Raw genomic sequence first — 20381 nt, 5'->3', positions numbered from 1 at the left:
ATGATTCACCTTTAAGTATGTGGAGTTGATGTTGCACGTGTCACTTGCCAAACGGACTCTTGTCATGGTGATGTCTGTAGGATGCTCCGCATCACATAGTATTGAAAACTTTTTGAGAATTAATGAATTCATTTATTGTGTTCTCAAGGTCAAAGGGCATCCTATTATAATTTGTAGAGGAATTTCCATAAGAAATACCATAAGAATTGCCATAGCCATTAGGATTATTACCGAGATACGATCTAGCATGGAAATTACCCCTATACGCATTGTTGTTGAAATTATTTCGCGAGACAAAGTTCACATCAAAAGCATCATTATTTTGGTCAATTAAGGTAGACAAAGGAATATCATTGGGATCAACATGAGTATTTTTATTAGCAACCAAGTTCATAAGAGCATCCGCTTTTTCACTCAAAGTAGCGATTTACTCAACATAATTTACCTTCTTACCAGTTGGAGCTCTCTCGGTATGCCATTGAGAATAGTTGGCCATGATGTTGTCCATAAGTTTGGTGGCCTCTCCTAAGGTCACCTCCATGAAGGTACCACCTGCGGCAAAATCTAGAAGATTTCTAGACACAAAGCTTAGTCCAACATAGAAAATTTGGATAATCATCCACAAGTTTAAACCATGAGTTGGACAATTTCTTATCATCAGTTTCATCATTTCACAAGCTTGTGCAACATGTTCATGATCTTGTTGTTTAAAATTCATTATTTGATTTCTAAGGGAGATGATCTTAGCAAGAGGAAAATACTTGGCAATAAAAGCATCTTTACACTTATCCCATGTTACAATACTATTACGTGATAAATATGAAAACCAAGCTTTAGCTTTCTCTCTTAGTGAAAAAGGGAACAATTTTAACTTCACAATATCATTATCAATGTCCTTTTTCTTTTGCATATCACAAAGTTCAACAAAGGTATTGAGATGTGAAGCGGGATCCTCATTAGGACTTCCCGAAAATTGCACTTTCATGAAAAGATTCAATAATGCAACATTAATATCAAAGGCATCCACACTAGTGGCGGGTGGTATACGAGGAATAATAAAATCATTATTATTAGTATTTGAGAAGTCGCACAACTTAGTAGTATCTTGAGACATGGTGATCGAGCAAGCAAGTAACAAGTAAGACAAGCAAACTAGAGAGCGAAGATGCAATCTAGTGACAAGCTAAACAATCAAAGATAAATATTTTTTTTATTTTTTTATGAGACAAACTAAATGTACTAGAAAATTAAAAGAGCAACAGGTGAACGAAATTTTATGTGGACTTACTTGGTAGTTGGTGATAATATTCCCCGACAACGGCGCCATAAATCCTTCCTGATACTCGTGATTTGTGTTGGGTTTTCCGTGAAGAGGAATGGGTTATCGCGGCAAAAAGTGTGTAAGTATTTTCCTCAGTTATGAAACCAAGGTTTATCGAACCAATAGGAATATCAACCACAACCGTCTTCAGCGGCTGCACATAAAAGAACAAACAACTTGCACCCAATGCGGGCAAGAGGGTTGTCAATCCTCTTGTCTTGTTATTTGCAAGCAAGTGAGGTGTCTAGATAATTGTAGATAATAACATAAAATAAAAATAAGTAAATAACTACAAGGTAATGAAGGTTTTATTAATATGTTGTAAATAGACCCAGGGGCATAGCTTTCCCTAATGGCATCTCTCATGGAAAAACAACACACGGTGGATAAACAAATTGCTGTTGGGCAATTGACAGAAAAGCGAATAGTTATGCGACATTCACAACAATGATCATGTGTATATAGGCATCACGTCCATAAACAAAATAGGCTGACTCCTTCCTGCACTTATTACTATTACTTCACTTCAAGAGCGCTTCTATGCTTGCCTCTCTATGTATTAAGTTCATGATGAACGAAGTAATGCATGGAGTAAGATGACATGATGTAGACAAAGTAAACTCAAACAATATGAATAAACCCCCATCGTTTTATCCTTAGTAGCAGCAACACAAAGACACAACGTGTCCCCTTCTGTCACTGGGATACAGAAACTTGCAAGGTTGAACCTACCAGAACACACCTCTCTCACCGAAGAAATACCAATCTAGTTGGTCAAACTATTACAATAGATCGGAGAGAATTACGAAGCTATCATAATCATGCACATAAGAATCATATAAGTATCCAGAGGTGACTCAAATATTTATCATGAATAATCTGAACATAAACCCACAATTCATCAGATCCCAACAAATGCACCGCACAAAAGGAATTACATCATATGGATCAAAGAGAAGATGCAATCATCATTGTGTTGAAGATCAAAGAGAGATGTTGCCATCTAGTACTGACATATCATCATGAGGGCAGCAAGGTTGATGAAGGGGCCCTCCATGATCGATCCCCCTCCGGTAAGGTGCCGGAATAGAGCTCCAGATGGCCTCCCATCGGAACAGAGACTTGCGGTGACGTAAAAATTGTTTCGGGACTCCCTCCTTTTTTTAGGGTAGATGATAATTTATAAGCCGAAGAGCAGAGCCGGAAGGGCCACGAGGGGCGCATAAGCTATCAGGCAGCAACCCCCCCCCAAGTAGTGCCCTGATAGCTTGTGGGCCCCTCTTGAGGCCTCCAGCTTTCTTCCGATGCTCGTTAGCCTTCTTTCGGTCCAGAAAAAATCATTAAAAAGTTTGAGCGCAATTGGACGTCATTTGGTATGAAAAAACTGCAAAGTGAAAAACATCTGAGTCAATAGGTTAGTGCTTAAAAATAATATAAAATGGTAAATAAATACTCCAAAAGCACATTAGAATGATAATATATCAGCATGGAACAATCAAAATTACAAATACGTTGGAGACGTATCACCGCTCCAGTTCGCCACCCTAGGCCAAATCCTGCTATTTAAGCACGCATGCGTCCCCCAATGCTAGCACATCCACTTCCCCCCTCTTCGCGCTGCCATCCGTGCCCATCCGCCTCCTCTTCTCCACTCTTCCATGCTTTTCGACATCCACATGGTCCGACGTAAGATCACCACCTACGTGACACTCATGCCGGAGTGTCGGATGAAGATCGAGGCAGAGATCCATGCTAGGTGCGGTGACCGCATTGTTGCGGGGCTGCCTCCGGAATTGCCGAAGTCGAAGGAGGAGGAGGAGCAACTGAAGGAGGAGAAGCGAGAGCAGTTGCAGGAGCCGATGGAGTTGACGGATCTGGAGGAGGACGAGGCGGAGCAACCTCCTTCGGGGTTCAACATGGCGGAGGCGGAGGCGGAGTTCACCGTTGCCCAAGCCGAGGAGATGGCGGAGTAGTAGGCCATCCTGGAGTCCATCCAGGATGAGGCCGAGGTGGAAGCCAACCGGGAGCTCCTTCGGCACAAGCATGCGGAGGCCGACGCACCCTTCGCCGAACTCGAGGTGGGCATGGAAGAGGAGGAGGTCAAAGCGGAGCAGCCGAACGGGGTGGAGCTGCAGCTACCGCACATGTATCCGCTGAAGGGGACGGGGATAGTCGACATCTCCGACGAGGAGTAGCTACGTAGTACGTAGTTTTTTTTAATATATTTTGCATGCTTTTGTATGGATATAAACGATCCACTAAGAGGACGGCTCTAGTATGAGGTGTCCAGATGCGCTTGTGCTAATTTAAGACATGTTCAGTCACTCCAGACGGGGGTGCGAACATTTGAAAAGTCACATTTTATCAACTAAATGCTCTTATAAACGATCTACTAGGAGAACGGACGTATGGCTCCGGGGAGCCATGGTGGCCGAAATTTTTGAAAAAAATTAAAATTCGAAAAATTTAGTTTTAAAAAATCTAAAAAAAATATACAACTAAACATGTATGTGATCCGTGTGCATGTAAAATTTCAGGTCGAAATTCTTTGAAACGCGAATTGTAAAAAAAGACAAATTCATAGTCTGAAATGATGAATAGTAACATGTGTTAAAAAGTTCTTTATTTTTTTTCACAACCCTCATTTCACCGTATATTGTTCTGAAAATTTACACACCTGTGTATTATACCTTCATCTAACTATGTATTTTTTTTAAAAAAATTGATATATTAAAATACGAATTTTTATAAATTTTGAAGTTTGAATTTAAAGGCTTTCATAGAGCTCGGAAGCCTAAGGGTCAGTTTTTTTATAGCTTTTGGGGGCTTCTAGAATAAGCTGCCCCCTATCCAGCTTATTCTAGAAGCTCAACTAGAAATATTTTTTTAAAAGCCTACTAGTAAAGTCTTAATTAGTAGCTTTAAAATAAATAAATTTGATTGGGCTTTTAAAATAAGCTGGGTAGGGGCTACTTATTTTAGTTTATTCTAAAAGCTAGCAAAAGAACTGACCCTAAAGTAATTTCGGATCTACTAATAGTTTTTTCTTTTATAATGGAAAAAAAGTACTGTATGTTAATTCGCTTCGATTCGACTAGACAGGCGGGTCCCACTGGTAGAGTTGGGTTGGGCTGGTAGGTGGAGTCGGAACGGGACGCCAAGAACAGGAAGAAGAAACACAATTCGGGTGGAGTTGGACTTGTGGTTGTTGCCCGTCTCCTCGCGATTTTTAAAAGGAGACGTATCCCCTGCCAGATTCACATCGCATCGCATCGCCACCCACCTTTCACTGCCGGATTCCGAGCACGCAGCAGCAGCTTGGGTTTTCGCGGATCTGCGGCTGCGAATCCCAGTCTCGTATCAACTCAACCAAGCAGAGGAGAAGCAGGAGGAAGATGTCCAAGGCGGCGCTCACCCTGGAGGAGGTGTCCAAGCACAACACCAAGGACGACTGCTGGCTCATCATCGCTGGCAAGGTATACGGACACATCTTCTTCCCCCTGGCCCTCCTGATTGTTCCCTTGCGATTATCGTTAGGCCAAGATTCACTTTTTTTTTCTTTCTTTCGGAGTGTCGCGATACTGGTAGCTTGCAGCACTACATGCCCTAATCGATTTGCCAAAGCATTTGGCAAAGCAATTGATACATGTTACGTGCTGGCCTGGTGCCGATTAGAGTACATCCGCCGGCAGATCTGCCCAGTACCGTCGGACTGTTGCTTGAGTTCTTGGTTATGTCGAGGAATCAGTTTGGTTTAGTACACGTCGAGTGATTCCTGCGCTCAAAATCCAGAGAAGAGTTATAACTGTTTGAATTGAGAATTGGTTCGAGAGATTACACTCTGGTTTACTTCCAGACTTTCACCCTGATTGTGAATTCTGATGGTAGTCAGAAACTAGGCTTTCACCCTGCTTTATCATACATAAAGCCAGAATATCGATGCAACAGGTCGGACAGTACAGACTAGCACACAAGGTCTGAACCGATAAATTATGCGTATATGGCATGGCCCATGCAACCTTCTTGTAGTTGATCCTGTTTGACCTGGTAGGCAAAGAAGAATTGCCCTTTTGGTTACCGTAGATTCACTAGTTAATTACTACCTTTTGCATGTTTTGTTCTTGAGTGTTATGTTGCCCTTTTGTAGAAAAAAAAATGGTTACTTACCTGTGATTAGATGATATTTTGCTGCATTGTTTGTTGCTCAACCTTGTTTCATAGTTGGCATGAGAACATAACTACATCACCAACTATGAAGTTGTTCCCATTTTCAGGCGAGAACTAACTCCCTGGTCCCAGACCAGCTGAGAGTCATTCTCTATTTTCAAAAGTATATTTTACCCCCTTACGAATCACATTTGTTAACATTGGTTCCAGTTCTCCATCTGAATTCTGGGCATAATTCTGAATATTTGGTCATAGTTTTTCTTTTCCATCTCTTATGCATCCAAAAAATTCTGCCTTACAGTATCAACACTTAGGTCTTGGCTTAAGATATCATCCTACAATGCACCTTTCCATACGAGGATACAAAAGATTTTAAATTATGTTCATCAGTACCCTTTATCCATGTGTAGCGATGAAAAGCAAGTCTTTAACATTTATTTTAGCCCAAAAAAACTCATTTTATTTTTGTTCTAGCCTAGCGAAGTTGTGTAGCTTAAGCTGAATTCATCATATTTTGGTATTTTGTACAAACCTTGTAAATAGTTACGTTTATCTTCAGAACATGAAAGTTTTCTTTAAGCAGGCTTATATTTCATAAAGACAGATTGATTAGTCTTTATTCGGGTTGAAAGAGTTGATTTCTTCTTGTACTTGTTATGCATGGCAGGAGCAATGTGGCAATGTGCTTCAATTAACATTCTTAGTTTTATGTCAGTACTGAGGCTAAGAATGATTATATTTTTTTAGGTGAATGGTTATAATTTTGTCCCTTCTTGAGAAAAACAACCACTGACACCGTGTTCTAATGTTCAGGTATACGATGTGACCAAGTTTTTGGAGGATCACCCTGGAGGTGATGATGTTCTGCTGTCCTCGACTGGTAATGCCTTCTTGCCATGCCATGATTGCAGAGGTTGTGAACTTGTGACTTAGCCTAATAATTTGTATTGACACATGGGCCGTTTTACAGGCAAGGACGCAACCGATGATTTTGAGGATGTCGGGCACAGCACCACTGCCCGTGCGATGCTGGATGAGTTCTACGTCGGCGACGTGGACACGACCACGATACCTGCCCGGACCAAGTACACTCCGCCGAAGCAACCACACTACAACCAAGACAAGACCCCTGAGTTCATCATCAAGATCCTCCAGTTCCTGGTCCCCCTGGCCATACTTGGCCTAGCTGTAGCCATTAGGATGTACACCAAGTCGGAATCGGCTTAACCGGTGGCATTGTTCTCGGGGTTATGAGGTGTTGGAATAAGTTAGCAGTTTGTCGCGTGGTGTATCCATTCGAATGTAGCGTGTGGTGAGTTGTTTGAATGTTGCAACGGTTTTGTCGTGAGACTGAAATTGATGGGACCAAGTAAGTTTTGTTGTGAAACTGAAATTGATGGGACTGAAATTGCTCTTCTTATATGGCTGGTGCTGTTGATGCACTGGTATTCGTTCTCGTCGATGCCTTGAAAATTAAGCACCGGTTCTATTTTCAGCGAAAGCGGAGGTATACTCACGATGTTCTGGAAGGAAAACATGTCCTGCTTCCTCGGTATCATAAAGGATTTTACAAAGAAATTTTGGACAGGCAAAGACCCAGCCCTCGCAGTGTCACCTCTCCTTTCTGAAAGAACCTTAGGGCCAGTTTTTTTTGGCTTTTTTGAGTTTCTAGAATAAGCTGTCCCTATCCACCCAGCTTATTCTACAAGCCCAATCAAAAATATTTTTTTAAAGCTTATTAATCAAGTCTTAATTAGTAGACTTTAAAATAAATAAATTTGATTGAGCTTCTAGAATAAGCTGGATAGGTATAGCTTATTTCAGCTTATTCTAAAAACGAGCAAAAGAGGCATTTAGCGTACGTGAATAGTCCATTCTTGAACAAATGGAAGATCATCGGGCTCCTGCATAACTATCTAACCCAACCAGAGGCCCCTGCCTTCGCCAATTGGCGTGCGTCGTCTTGGATTTGTTGCACCAGGCGCGAGATGGGTATTATTTTTTATTAAATGGCCCCCAAAAGATTTTATAAGCAGCGGTCAGCGAGAGTTCATTATTAGGGGCAAACAGACTGGCAAAACAGTAGTAGCCACAGATACAATTCGAAAGGAAAAACGACAATATGTAAGAAGAACGAGAGGGAGACTTCACGAAAGAAAATGCAAGTGAAAGGGAATTATAAAAATTTCCTAAAAGAGGTGGTTCTTTTCTTTATGGATTGGGTAGATGCATATGTTCCGAGGGGGAGATGAGGTGTAGCGTAGTCTGGCCAGTACATCTGTTTTGGGTACAAAAGGCCATAGGTTCGAATCCTATCACCTTGATGTGGTATTCACACAATGTGGCCGAAGTGCAAAGCCCAATAGCCTATCCGTGGTCGCGAAGTCACGTGAAAAGCGCGCATAAAAGAAAAAGGAAGACACAGGACACACCCAGCCGTTTGGCGTTTTAAATGGTAACCCGCCATATTCTTTAGCGTTTTAGGATGTAAGCAGAAACACTTATTACTACGACGTGTTTTGTCGAGCTTCAGTCACGTGTATTGATTAGGCGTGTGTGCAACCCAAGGTAAGACGCCGAATCGGAAGGCGTGTACCAACCATGTGCCGCCTTGTTGTTTGTCGCTACAGACGGCTAAGTTTGACTACAACCGGAGGAACTTAAAGGTGGCTAATTAGTTGGCGTAACTCGGGTGGCACACAAATCTTTGAGTGCACTGAAGAGACAAAGAAAAATCACTGTGTTGTGTCAGTCTTTTCGCGAGGCACAATAGTCATGATGACTCCGCCATTAAAACTCATCTTCATCCTCTCGTGTATACCATCCTCTCTCCCCCACTCCCCCACTACCAAGTATGCGCCCCTCCTTCCCCCCACTCTCCCTCACCCCCCTTCCCCAGCCGCACTGCTTGCTTTCCCCACTGTTCGGTTTCCATGGGGGCAAGGTTGTCAGAATGGCGACTCTCTTATACGATTCTCAAAGCACATATGCTCCCTTGGTGATTTTGATAATTTATGACAACATACATTGTCTCTTGGACTAACACCTTTACCTAGATATTTCATGAGAAGTCCATGGAGAGCTATGACTTAAGGTTTATGTGGAGATGCCCCTGGATGCAAGAAAGGAACAATGTTGGCTCAAGCTTCAAGCTAGAAGACTCTTCATTTCATATTTGTGAGAAATCACTTTTGAGTCCATAGGAAAGCCAATACTATTAAAAGGGGGTGAGGTAGTAAAATGAACTGGTTGCTCAAATGCTCAAAGTTATCCACCAAAACACTAAGTCATTTTTCCCACATATCCACTCTGTTAAGGCCCACATACACAAATTCGGTGTCACCAACATTTCCATACCAGACCCACCGAATTTGGCCTCAGACATAAACCCTAGCCATTCCCACCAAATCGGTGCAACCGAAACCAAATCGGTGCTACCGAGTTCAGTGTGACAAACATTCTGTTGCCAAGATACACAAAATCGGAATTTCTGAGTTTGAGTATCGGTGCCACCGAGTTTGGCCATCTGACCGTTAGTCACCTTTTCGGTGCCACCGAGTTTCATATATCGGTCTCACCGAGATTCAAAAGTTCACACCTTTGTGCTAATCGGTACCACCGAGTTTTCAACTTTGGTGTCACCGAGTTTGCCCTTTTTGTGTGTAACGGTTGGATTTTGGCTGCTGCCTATATATACCCCTTCACCCACCTCTCATTCGTGGGAGAAGCACTCAGAACACACACTTCACTGCCAGATCCATTTTCTGAGAGAGAACCACCTACTCATGTGTTGAGACCAAGATATTCCAATCCTATCATTTGAAACTTGATCTCTAGCCTCCCCAAACTGGTTCCACCAAATCAACCTCTCCTACACATGCATATTCTGTGAGAGAGTGATTTGTGTTGAGGAGACTATCTTTAGAAGCACAAGAGCAAGGAGTTCATTAATCTACCACATCTATTACTTTTTGGAGGGTGGTGCCTCCTAGATTGGTTAGTGTCGCTTGGGAGCCTCCTACTTCGTGTTGTGGAGTTGAACCAAGATGTTTGTAAGGGCAAGGAGATCACCTACTTCGTGAAGATCTACCATGAGTAAGGCTAGTCCTCCGTGGATGGAAGCCATGGTGGAATAGACAAGGCCGCTTCTTTGTGGACTCTCCGTGGGTGGAGCCCTTCGTGGATTCTCGCAGCGGTTCCCTCCGTGGGTTGAAGTCTCCACTAACATGGGCGTACGATAGCGCCACCTATCGGAACCATGCCAAAAATTGCCGTGTCAACCTCATGCGTTTGATCTTCCTATCCTCTACTCCTTTACATGTGCAAAGTCTTCACTTTTCTGCTGCCATATATGTTGACTAGCATGTGTAGGGTGCACTAGACTCATTAGAACTTATGAATTTCTACCCTCCTAGAATTTGGGTTAGGCTAGAAATTTTATCTTGACAAGTAGTCTATTCACCCACCCCTCTAGACACATCTTCTATCGATGCCTCAATTGGTATGAGAGCAAGGTCTCCAAAACCTTGGTTTAATCACCATTGGAGGAAGATGAATGTGACTAGTTCCTAGATTTTTGGTTGTAGAGTTCCTATTCTTGATGGGGAGTACTTTAGATAATGGAAAGATGAAATGCTTGTTATATTTGATGAGTTCCATTTGCGTAAGCATGTTGAATATCCCTATGCACCTCCCATTGATCCCATACATCCTTCTCATGATGATGAAGTTAATATGCTTGGTAACCTTATCACTGTCAATCTAATCATTAGAGGTTTACCAAAAAATGTGCTTCATCAGTTGCAAAACTTTGAGTGTGCTCATACATTGTGGAAAGACTTAGAGAAAAGATATCCAAATTACTCCTTGAAAAATCTTGATATCATTTTCCACAAATGCATTGCTTTTCACAAAATGAATCCAACAGATCCTAACTTCAATAAATGCCTATTTGAGCTTCGTGACCTCATGCGTGCTAAAGGAGATGTCATTACTATTAACAATATCATTGTTGAAGCCATTCGAATGCATAAACATGAACATTGTCATAGTCAAATTTCTGATGAAATTCTTGTTTCTTATGACGAGGGGACTTCATCAGATGATGACAATGTGGAGCATGGGTACTACAATGAATATGAAGAGTTTGACATCGAGTATGAGAAGACCATGAGGAACCTTAGTCTTATGGCTAACCTTAAATACTACATGGCCGGTGGAAAGGAGTGGGTTCTCGACAGTGCATGCACCGATCACATGACAGGAGATAAAAGACATGTTCCATGAGATTACACCAAACCATGGACCTCGGAAGTATGTGACTTTTGGAGAAAACTCCAAAGGTAAGGTACTTGGTCTTGGTAAGGTGGCCGTATCTCATGACAGTTCCATTCAGAATGTCATGTTTGTTGAATCCCTTGGCTACAATCTTCTTTATGTATCTAGATTAGCAGACTTTGGTTTCAATGTGCTATTTACGAAAGTTGAATGCCGAGTGTTTTGTAGCGAAAATCATAACAATGTCTTTACTGGTTTCCGTAAAGGTGGTCTATACATTTTTGACTTCTCTAAGATATCCAAACCCCGTACATGTCTTATCGCAAAATCTTCTAAAGGTTGGTTATGGCATAGAAGGCTTGGACATGTTGGTATGCGTAATCTTGACATATTTATCAAAGATGATCATATTCTTGGTGTTAAAGATGTTATCTTTGACACAAATAGACTTTGTAGTGCTTGTCAAGAAGGAAAGAAAGTTGGAGGAAGTCATCCCATCAAGAACATCATGACCACAAGAAGACCCCTCGAGCTGCTTCACATGGATCTCTTTGGTCCCAATGCTTACAAGAGTCTCATTGGAAATTCCTATGGTTTAGTCATTGTTGATGATTTTTCCAGATTTACGTGGGTGTTCTTTCTCAATGTTAATCGCAGGTACAAATGATCTTCAAGAACTTTGCTCGGAAAGCTCAAAACCAGTTTGAAGTGAAGATCAAGAAGGTTCGGAGCGACAACGGAACGACGTTCAAGAACACTAATGTGGATACTTTTCTTCATGAAGAAGGTATCTTACATGAGTTCTCGGCGACGTACACACCTCAACAAAATGGAGTTGTTGAGAGGAAAAACCGGACGCTCATAGAGATGGCGAGAATGATGCTTGACGAACAAGACTCCAAGAAACTTTTGGGCAGAAGCCGTGGAAACATCTTGCCATGCCATAAACTGACTCTACCTGCACAAGCTTCTCGATAAAATGGCATATGAGCTACTCACCCGTAACAAACCCCAAGTTGGATACTTTCGGGTATTCGGCTCTAAGTGCTATATTCTTGATAAGCATCGTCGGTCTAAATTTGCACCTAAATATTATGAAGGTTTCCTTCTTGGTTACTGAAAGTGCAATCATGCCCTTAATCATATTTTAATGTTGTTGACAACATACACATAGGAAACTTATGACAAGCATCTCACTCCAACATTATGGAGCATGGCTACCACCCTGTTGACCCAAATAATCTCACTCCAAGAGAAACTTATGACAAGCATCTCAACAACACCGCAATCATGTGCATAAGAAAAGGAATGAATGATAAGCAACGGAGACCTTACATACACATCACAAGTGCCAAGGAATTATGGGACAACATTGTAAGGACCAAGACCGGTACCTCCACCCTCAGTCTTGCCCAGTATGAAATTGCCAAGGGGCAATTGCAAAACTTTTGTATGGAAAAAGGTGACCTCCCAAGCAGCTTCTAGAGTGGCTCATGACTCTCACCGCCGACATTGAGTCATGTGAATGTGACAAGACACAAGATGGATTCAACTTGACCAAGAGATTACTTGTGGACAAGCTATTTCATGCCCTTGCTCAATATCGTCACCAAATGGTGTGGGATATAAGACAACATCATGGGTTCAAGGAAATGACTCCGGATGACATCATATCCACTTTCCACCTATTCGAAGAGTCAAAGGCAAATGCTACAAAACATCTTGCCATGCATGGCACCTCAACAGCAAAGATCAATCTTGCTTTGAAGGCCAAGCATGTATGTGAGGAAGAGCAAAGTGAAGAAGAAGAAGATGATGATGATGAAGATGGTGATGAGATTGACTCTGATGGGAGCCCCTCATATGAAGACATTGCCCTCTTTGTAAAGAAGTTTAGTCCAGGAAAATTCAAGGGAAAATTCCAGAAGAAGAAGGTGAGAAAATGCTACAACTGTGAGGAAACCAACCACTTCTCCAACGATTGCCCTTATGAGAAGAGAGAAGATAAACCTAGGTTTCCCAAGACCTTTGCAAAGAAGAAGTTGCCAAACCCTATGAACTCCAAGCTCAAGAGAAGAGATGGGAAAGAAATGGTTGCTGATGAAGAATCCGATCTAGAAGATGTTGGTGGGGTTGCCGGAGTAGCTCAAGATTCACAAAACACCTTGAGGTTAGTCAACAAGAGTGGTGATGTTGTCGCCTACAACTATAAGAAAGACTACAAGGGCAACACTCACAAGTGCTTGATGGCAAAGGCCGTCATAGAAGATGGAGAGGACAAAAACTCTCGTGACAAGGTTAAGGTAACTCCACGCTCAAATTTCCCTTTTTTATTGTCTACTCCTTGTGATGAGTATCTTGATGCGGAGGATAACTATGATAATGAAGATATAGATGATCCTATCCCTGCTAAAATAAATAAGTTCATGTGCTCCCTTAAAGGAAAGAAGCTCACTATGTTTCGTATGCTTATGGAGATGGTGAGTAAAGACACCAATACCATTAAGGAACTCGAAACCCTCGTCACCGAGGAAAAGGAAAATAATGAAATCCTTGAGTGGAAATTCCAATATGAGGAAGCACAAAATGATGAACTATGCTTAAAATTTGGTGCAAACATTGACAATCATGCTAACAATCTTGCCTCCGTGGAAAACGCTAAGAACTCGTGCAAGGAGTTGATGAATGATAAAGTAAGCTTGTGAAATCTCATGCTTCTCTCTCTAAGGATTGTGAGCTTTTATCCGTGTCCCTCAAGGCTAAGGAACAGGAGCTCACTCTTCTTCCAAAGAGATTTGAGACGCTCAAACTTACTTATCTTGAAACTCTAGCCAAGCTTTACTCCTCACCTATTATCAATGTTGATACTTGTACTACTAACTCTAGTGGTGACCTAGCATCTATTCTTGACGAAAACCGTTTTCTAAAGTCACAAATAGAGAAATGACTCACGACATGTGCACAAGGACAAAAGAATCTTAATGAGATTTTGAGCCAACACAATGGGGTGTTTTCCAAGGAAGGGCTCGGGTTTAACCCAAGCACAAGCAAGAAACATATGTCTCCTATCAAGTGCACCACCCCTCTCAAAGAAACATTTGTATGAGAAGGGAACAAGGAAAAAGGTAAGGTTGTGAGTGGGAAGGCCACGAGGGACAGGCCCACTCTCAACAAGCCAAAAGAGTTCATGCCTCCATGCTATGTACTTCGTAAAACGAAGGATGGAGAGGTTTATGCTAAATTTGTTGGTCCTTGTAATGCATTCCGGTTCTATGCTATTTGGGTCCCTAAGATCCTTGTGACTAACTTAAGAGGTCCCATTGTAAAATGGGTATCTCTAACCAAGTCATAAATTGTGTGTAGGTTGCTTTCTCTGGTGGAGTCAAATGGGTGACGATAGTGGATGCACCAACCATATGACCGGAGATAGCAAATTGCTTTTTGATTTCATGGAAGCTATTCAAACATTTATGAGCATTGTGTTCGGTGGAGGATCAAAAGGACAGGTACTCGGGTTGGGCAAGGTGGCGATCACAAATGACATGTCTCTTGCAAATGTCATGCTTGTCCAATCCCTTAAATACCATTTGATTTCTATTTGCCAGTTGGCTTCCGTTGGTTATGATACACTTTTTGTTCTAACGGATGTGGAAGTCCTTAAGGGAGATACTCTCAAAGTGGGTTTTGTTGGAGAGTTGGATGGCAACCTTTACATGGTTGATTTCTTGAAAGAGAGCACATTCCATGCAACTTGTCTAATGGCCAAGGCCGATCAGGTATGGCTATGGCATCGCCGGCTAGACCATGTCGGCATGAGAATTATTAAAAATCTCTTAAAAGGTAATCACATCATTGGACTAACCAATGTCACTTTTGAGAAAGATCGTGTGTGTAGTGCATGCATAGCCGGGAAGCAACATCAATCAAAGCACCCACCCAAGAATATTGTATCTACTTCAAGGCCTTTGGAGCTCTTTCATGTGGATCTTTTTGGGCCTCCGTCATGGGATAGTCTTGGTGGGAAAAAGTATGGACTTGTCATTGTTGATGATTATTCAAGATATACATGGGTGTTTTTCCTCAAGTCCAAGGACGATACGAAGATCACCTTCATTGATTTTGCCAAGCAAGCCCCTCGCAAGTTTGACAAAGCAACCTTGGCAATAAGAAGTGATAATGGCTCCGAGTTCAAGAACTACACCTTGGAAGAATTTCTTAGTGACGAGGGGATTGAGCATCAATATTCCGCACCCTACACTCCTCAACAAAATGGTTTAGCCGAGATGAAGAACCATACACTTGTGGAAATGGCAAGGTCCATGTTGGATGAATACAAGTCAGCACATAGTTTTTGGGCTGAGGCTGTCAACACAACATGCCATGCATCAAACCGGCTCTTCCTCCGCCCAATATTGGAGAAGACTCCATATGAGCTCCTAACAGGTAACAAGCCAAATGTCAAGTACTTTCGTGTATTCAGGTGCAAGTGTTTCATCCTCAACAAACGGGAACGGTTAGGAAAACTTCAATCCAAGACAACTGAGGGGATATTTGTTGGTTATGGATCAAACTCTCACGCCTATAGAGTCTACAAAAAATCCAATGGATGTGTTGTAGAAACTTGTGACGTGATGTTTGATGAATTTAACGCTCCCATGGGGAGAAAGTTGATCTAAGTGATGCAGGTGAAGAAGATCCCTCTCAAGATATTTTGACCATGGGTGTTGGTGCCCTTCTTCCAATGAACATGAACCTCATGATGATGATGAAGAAGATGGAAGTTTCCCTAATCTTCAAGTCGACTCAACACCCATACCTCCAGAAGATCCTAGTGCTCAAACCATGCTAGTTGTTGAGGATCAAGAAGGAGAACACGTCCCTCACCACGATAACATTCAAGAACAAGATCATCTTCAAGAGCTAGACCAAGAAAATGCTATCATTGATAATGAACCTCAACAGTTGCAACGTGAAGAAGAGTATCTTGCACCACACATTAATGATCCATATATTGAGGATATAGATGATGGAAATGAAGTTGAACCTCGTGAAACCCTGACCTCCATCATGCCACGAGTGGCTCGTCATGTTGATGTCGATAAAATTCTTACCAGCATATCGGAAAGTAGAGTCACTCGTAAATAATTAACAAACTTTTGTGCTCACTTTTCGTTTGTCTCTAGTGTTGTGCCACTCAAGGTGCAAGATGCATTGTGGGACAATGATTGTCTCGTTGCTATGCAAGAAGAGTTGAACAGTTTTACACGCAACAAAGTATGGTCATTAGTCGAAAAACCAACTGAGGAACACAATGTCATTGGAACAAAATGGATTTTTAAGAACAAGTAAGATGAGAATGGCATAGTCATCCGCGACAAGGCAAGTTTAGTGGCACAAGGGTACTCCTAAGTTGAAGGTTTGGACTTTGGTGAGACCTATCTCCTATTGCTCGTCTTGAGTCTATTCGCATTTTACTGGCTTATGCTGCTTTCAATGGTTTTACGTTGAATCAAATGGATGTGAAGAGTGCTTTCCTTAATGGTCCTCTACAAGAAGAAGTATATGTATCACAACCACCTGGGTTTGTTGACCCCCATCACAAAGACTATGTGTATAAACTTCACAAGGATTTGTATGGCCTCAAACAAGCACCGCGTGCTTGGTATGATCATCTTAAGAAGTTTCTACTCGATGATGGCTTTGTGAGAGGTGTGATCAATCCTACTCTTTTTACTAAGAGGGATAATGGTGATTTGATCTTATGCCAAATCTATGTGGATGACATCATTTTTGGTTCTCCTAACATTCATTTGTGCAAGAAGTTTGCGGCCTCCATGACCAAAACCTTTGAAATGTCACTCAATACGGACTTGAAGTTCTTCCTCAGATTTCAAATGCAACAATTTTAAGAAGGAATTTTCTTGTCTCAAACAAAATACCTCAAGGACATTCTAGAGAAGTTTTTCATGACAAATGCTAAACCATGTAAGACATCCATGTCCACAAAGCTTGTTCTCGCTGACGACACCGACGATATTCCTTTTGACCCATCTATCTACCGCTCTATGATTGGTTCATTGCTTTATCTTTGTGCATCTAGACCAGACATCATGTTAAGTGTAGGCATATGTGCAAGATTTCAAGCTTCCCCTAGGGAAAGCCATCATACGGCGGTTAAGCATATCCTTAGATACCTTGTTCACACCCCAAAGTTGGGTTTATGGTACCCCAAGGATGCAAAGTTTGACCTCATTGGGTACACATATGTGGATTGGGCTGGTGACGAAGTGGGACGAAAATCCACTTTCGGTGCATGTCAGTTTCTTGGACGCTCCTTGGTAAGTTGGTCCTCGAAGAAGCAGAATTGTGTTTCCCTCTCCACTGCCGAAGCAGAATACATTGCAACTGCAAGTTGTGCAACTCAATTGAACTTTAAAGGATTATGGTATCACCTATAGACATGTGCCTCTTTTATGTGATAATGAAAGTGCCATCAAGATTGTTGAGAACCCCATTGATCACCCTCGCACAAAACACATTGATATTAGGTATCACTTCTTGAGAAATCATGTGCAAAAGGGTGACATTGATACTGCACAGGTGGGCACAGATATGCAACTAGCAGACATCTTCACCAAGCCATTGGACGAAGCAAGGTTTTGTCAACTTAGGCGTGAACTTGGTATCTTGGAGCTTGATAACATTATGTGAAGTCTTGTACACCTACATACACTTACTTCATGTTTTGTCCAGGTGTAGGCATGCATTTAGGGGAGACATTCAATTCATGATTTCTCTCACCCTATATAATACATAAATCAACCCAACACTCTCAAAGTTACTATGTTCACCTTGGTGACTTGGTGCTTTAAATGATGGAGTTGTGGTGACGGGCTCAAGTTATCTTCGCAGTGCCATCCCACGTTTACTCAAACTTGGTGGCTTAAACCAACACACACACCCTTATAATGAACATCGTTAGAGCTGTTTATCTAGAATGGTCACTATTTCAAATAATCTTGGGTGTTACATGTGTTAGGATATTTGATACGTCTCCATCGTATCTACTTTTCCAAACTCTTTTGCCCTTGTTTTGGACTCTAATTTGCATGATTTGATTGGAACTAACCCGGACTAACGTTGTTTTCAGCAGAATTGCCATGGTGTTGTTTTTGCGCAGAAATAAAAGTTCTCAGAATGACCTGGAAATTTACGAGGATTTTTTGTGGAATATATAAAAAATATTGGCGCAAGAATTACCTGGAGACACGGAGCCAAGTGCCCACAAGCCCAGGAGGTGCGCCCCCTGGCCGCGCCTGGCAAGCTTGTGAGGCCCTCGTGGCTCCGCAGCCTCCAACTCCAGCTCTATATATTCTGTATCGCCCAGAAAAAATTAAGAGAGAAGAGTTCATCGCGTTTCACGATACGGAGCCGCCGCCACCACCTATTCTTCCTATGGAGGGCAGATGTGGAGTCCGTTCTGGGCTCCGGAGAGGGGAAATCGATGCCGTTGTCATCACCAACCATACTTCATCGCCAATTCCATGATGCTCTTCACCGTTCGTGAGTAATCTCATCGTAGGCTTGCTGGACGGTGATGGGTTGGATGAGATCTATCATGTAATCGAGTTAGTTTTGATGGGGTTTGATCCCTAGTATCCACTATGTTCTAAGATTGATGTTGCTACTACTTTGCTATGCTTAATGCTTGTCACTAGGGCCCGAGTGCCATGATTTCAGATGTGAACCTATTATGTTTTCATCAATATATGTGTGTTCTTGATCCTATCTTGCAAGTTGTAGTCACCTACTATGTGTTATGACCCGGAAACCCCGGAGTGACAATAGCCGGAACCACTCCCGGAGATGACCATAGTATGAGGAGTTCATGTATTCACTATGTGCTAATGCTTTGTTCCGGTTCTCGATTAAAAGGAGACCTTAATATCCCTTAGTTTCCATTAGGACCCCACTTCCACGGGAGGGATGGACAGTAGATGTCATGCAAGTTCTTTTCCATAAGCACGGATGACTAAATACGGACTACATGCCAGCATTACATTGACTAACTGGAGCTAGTTAAATATCACCCTATGTTATAACTGTTACATGATGAATGTCATCCAACATAATTATCCATCACCGATCCAATGCCTACGAGCTTTTCCTACTGGTCCTTGCTAAGTTACTTTACCGCTACTGCTGTCACTACCGCTACTGTTACCGCTACTGCTATCACTACTTCTACTGTTACCACTGCTACCGTTACTATCGCACTACTTTGCTACTGAAACTTTGCTGCAGATACTAAGTCTTTCAGGTGTGGTTGAATTGAAAACTCAACTGCTAATACCCGAGAATATTCTTTGGCTCCCCCTTGTGTCGAATCAACAAATTTGGGTTGAATACTCTACCCTAAAAAACTGTTGCGATCCCCTATACTTGTGGGTTATCAAGACCTTTTTGTGGCACCATTGCCGGGGAAGCATAGCTCTATTCTCTGAGTCACTTGGGATTTACGTCTGTTGATCACTATGAAGAATCCGAGAGATTCGAAAACTAAAGTCTTGCCCTCAACTACGAGGACAGGTAAGGAACTGCCATCTAGCTTTGCACTTGATTCACCTTCAGTTATGAGTAAATTTGCGACACCACCACCTATTGGTAATTCTGATATGTCGCCTGTGCTTGATGATGATACTTCTGCTATCCATGATGCTTATGATAATGCTTTGCTTGATAATGATATGCCAGTGGGTGCATTTCTTGATGCACAAATTGCTAGAGTTACTGCTGAATGCGGTGATACTTCTGAAACTGATGAAATTATTGAAGTAGAACCTGATGTTACACCTGTTAGACCTAGCTCTCCTAGATATGAATTGCCTGATATACCTAAGGGTTATGTTATGGATGCAGAGGTAGCTGAAGACTTTCTTGCTTGTAAGGATAGCTATGATCTTGAGAATTTATTATGCAAGTGGAAAGAAAAATCTCTAAAAGCTAGAATGAAATATGATCCTAAGTTTGCTACTTCACCCATCTTTGTTACTGATAAGGATTATGAATTCTGTGTCGATCCTGAGTTAATCACTTTGGTTGAATTTGATCATTTTCATGGTTATGAGTCTGAAATGGTTGTAACACATCTTACTAAGATGAATGATATAGCCACCCTATTCACGAATGAGGAAAAAATTCGCCATTACTATATCCTTAAGTTGTTTCCTTTCTCACTAAAGGGTGATGCTAAGACTTGGTTTACTTCTCTTGCTCCTAGTTGTGTGCGAAGTCCCCAGGATATGATTTACTACTTCTCTAAGAAATATTTTCCTGCCCATAAGAAATAAGCTGCCTTGCAGGATATATATAACTTTGTGCAAGTTGTAGAAGAGAGTCTCCCACAAGCTTGGGGGAGGCCTGTCCAGTTACTTAATGCTTTGCCTGATCACCCTCTTGAGAAAAATGAAATACTTGATATCTTCTATAATGGACTAACTGATGCTTCTAGGGACCACCTAGATAGTTGTGCTGGTTTTGTTTTCAGGGAACGAACTATGGAACAAGCTGAAATTCTATTGAATAATATTTTGAGCAATGATAATGCTTGGACTAT

The 20381-nt window shown here is 41.8% G+C and overlaps 1 protein-coding gene across 1 annotated transcript; it reads left to right on the top strand.

The window, feature by feature from the left end:
- The first annotated feature begins 4446 nt into the window (after positions 1 to 4446).
- Positions 4447 to 6896, top strand: LOC123395911 (cytochrome b5). The gene is made up of 3 exons (XM_045090936.1): positions 4447 to 4797; positions 6302 to 6368; positions 6459 to 6896. Exons 1-3 carry the CDS (start codon positions 4717 to 4719, stop codon positions 6713 to 6715), a joined length of 405 nt encoding a protein of 134 aa, XP_044946871.1. The 5' UTR covers positions 4447 to 4716; the 3' UTR covers positions 6716 to 6896.
- The last annotated feature ends 13485 nt before the right edge of the window (positions 6897 to 20381 follow it).

The sequence above is a fragment of the Hordeum vulgare genome, chromosome 5H (genome assembly GCF_904849725.1).
Source record: "Hordeum vulgare subsp. vulgare chromosome 5H, MorexV3_pseudomolecules_assembly, whole genome shotgun sequence".
In the NCBI taxonomy this organism is placed as follows: Eukaryota; Viridiplantae; Streptophyta; class Magnoliopsida; order Poales; family Poaceae; genus Hordeum; species Hordeum vulgare.
The sequence above is the reverse complement of the archived record's forward strand: the minus strand, read 5'-3'. Positions and strand labels throughout refer to the sequence as shown.

Coding starts and splice junctions, on each gene's coding strand:
- LOC123395911 (XM_045090936.1), top strand. CDS start 4,717: ATGTCCAAGGCGGCGCTCACCCTGGAGGAGGTGTCCAAGCACAACACC. Junction 4,798..6,301: donor GGCTCATCATCGCTGGCAAG/GTATACGGACAC, acceptor TCTAATGTTCAG/GTATACGATGTGACCAAGTT. Junction 6,369..6,458: donor TGTTCTGCTGTCCTCGACTG/GTAATGCCTTCT, acceptor GCCGTTTTACAG/GCAAGGACGCAACCGATGAT.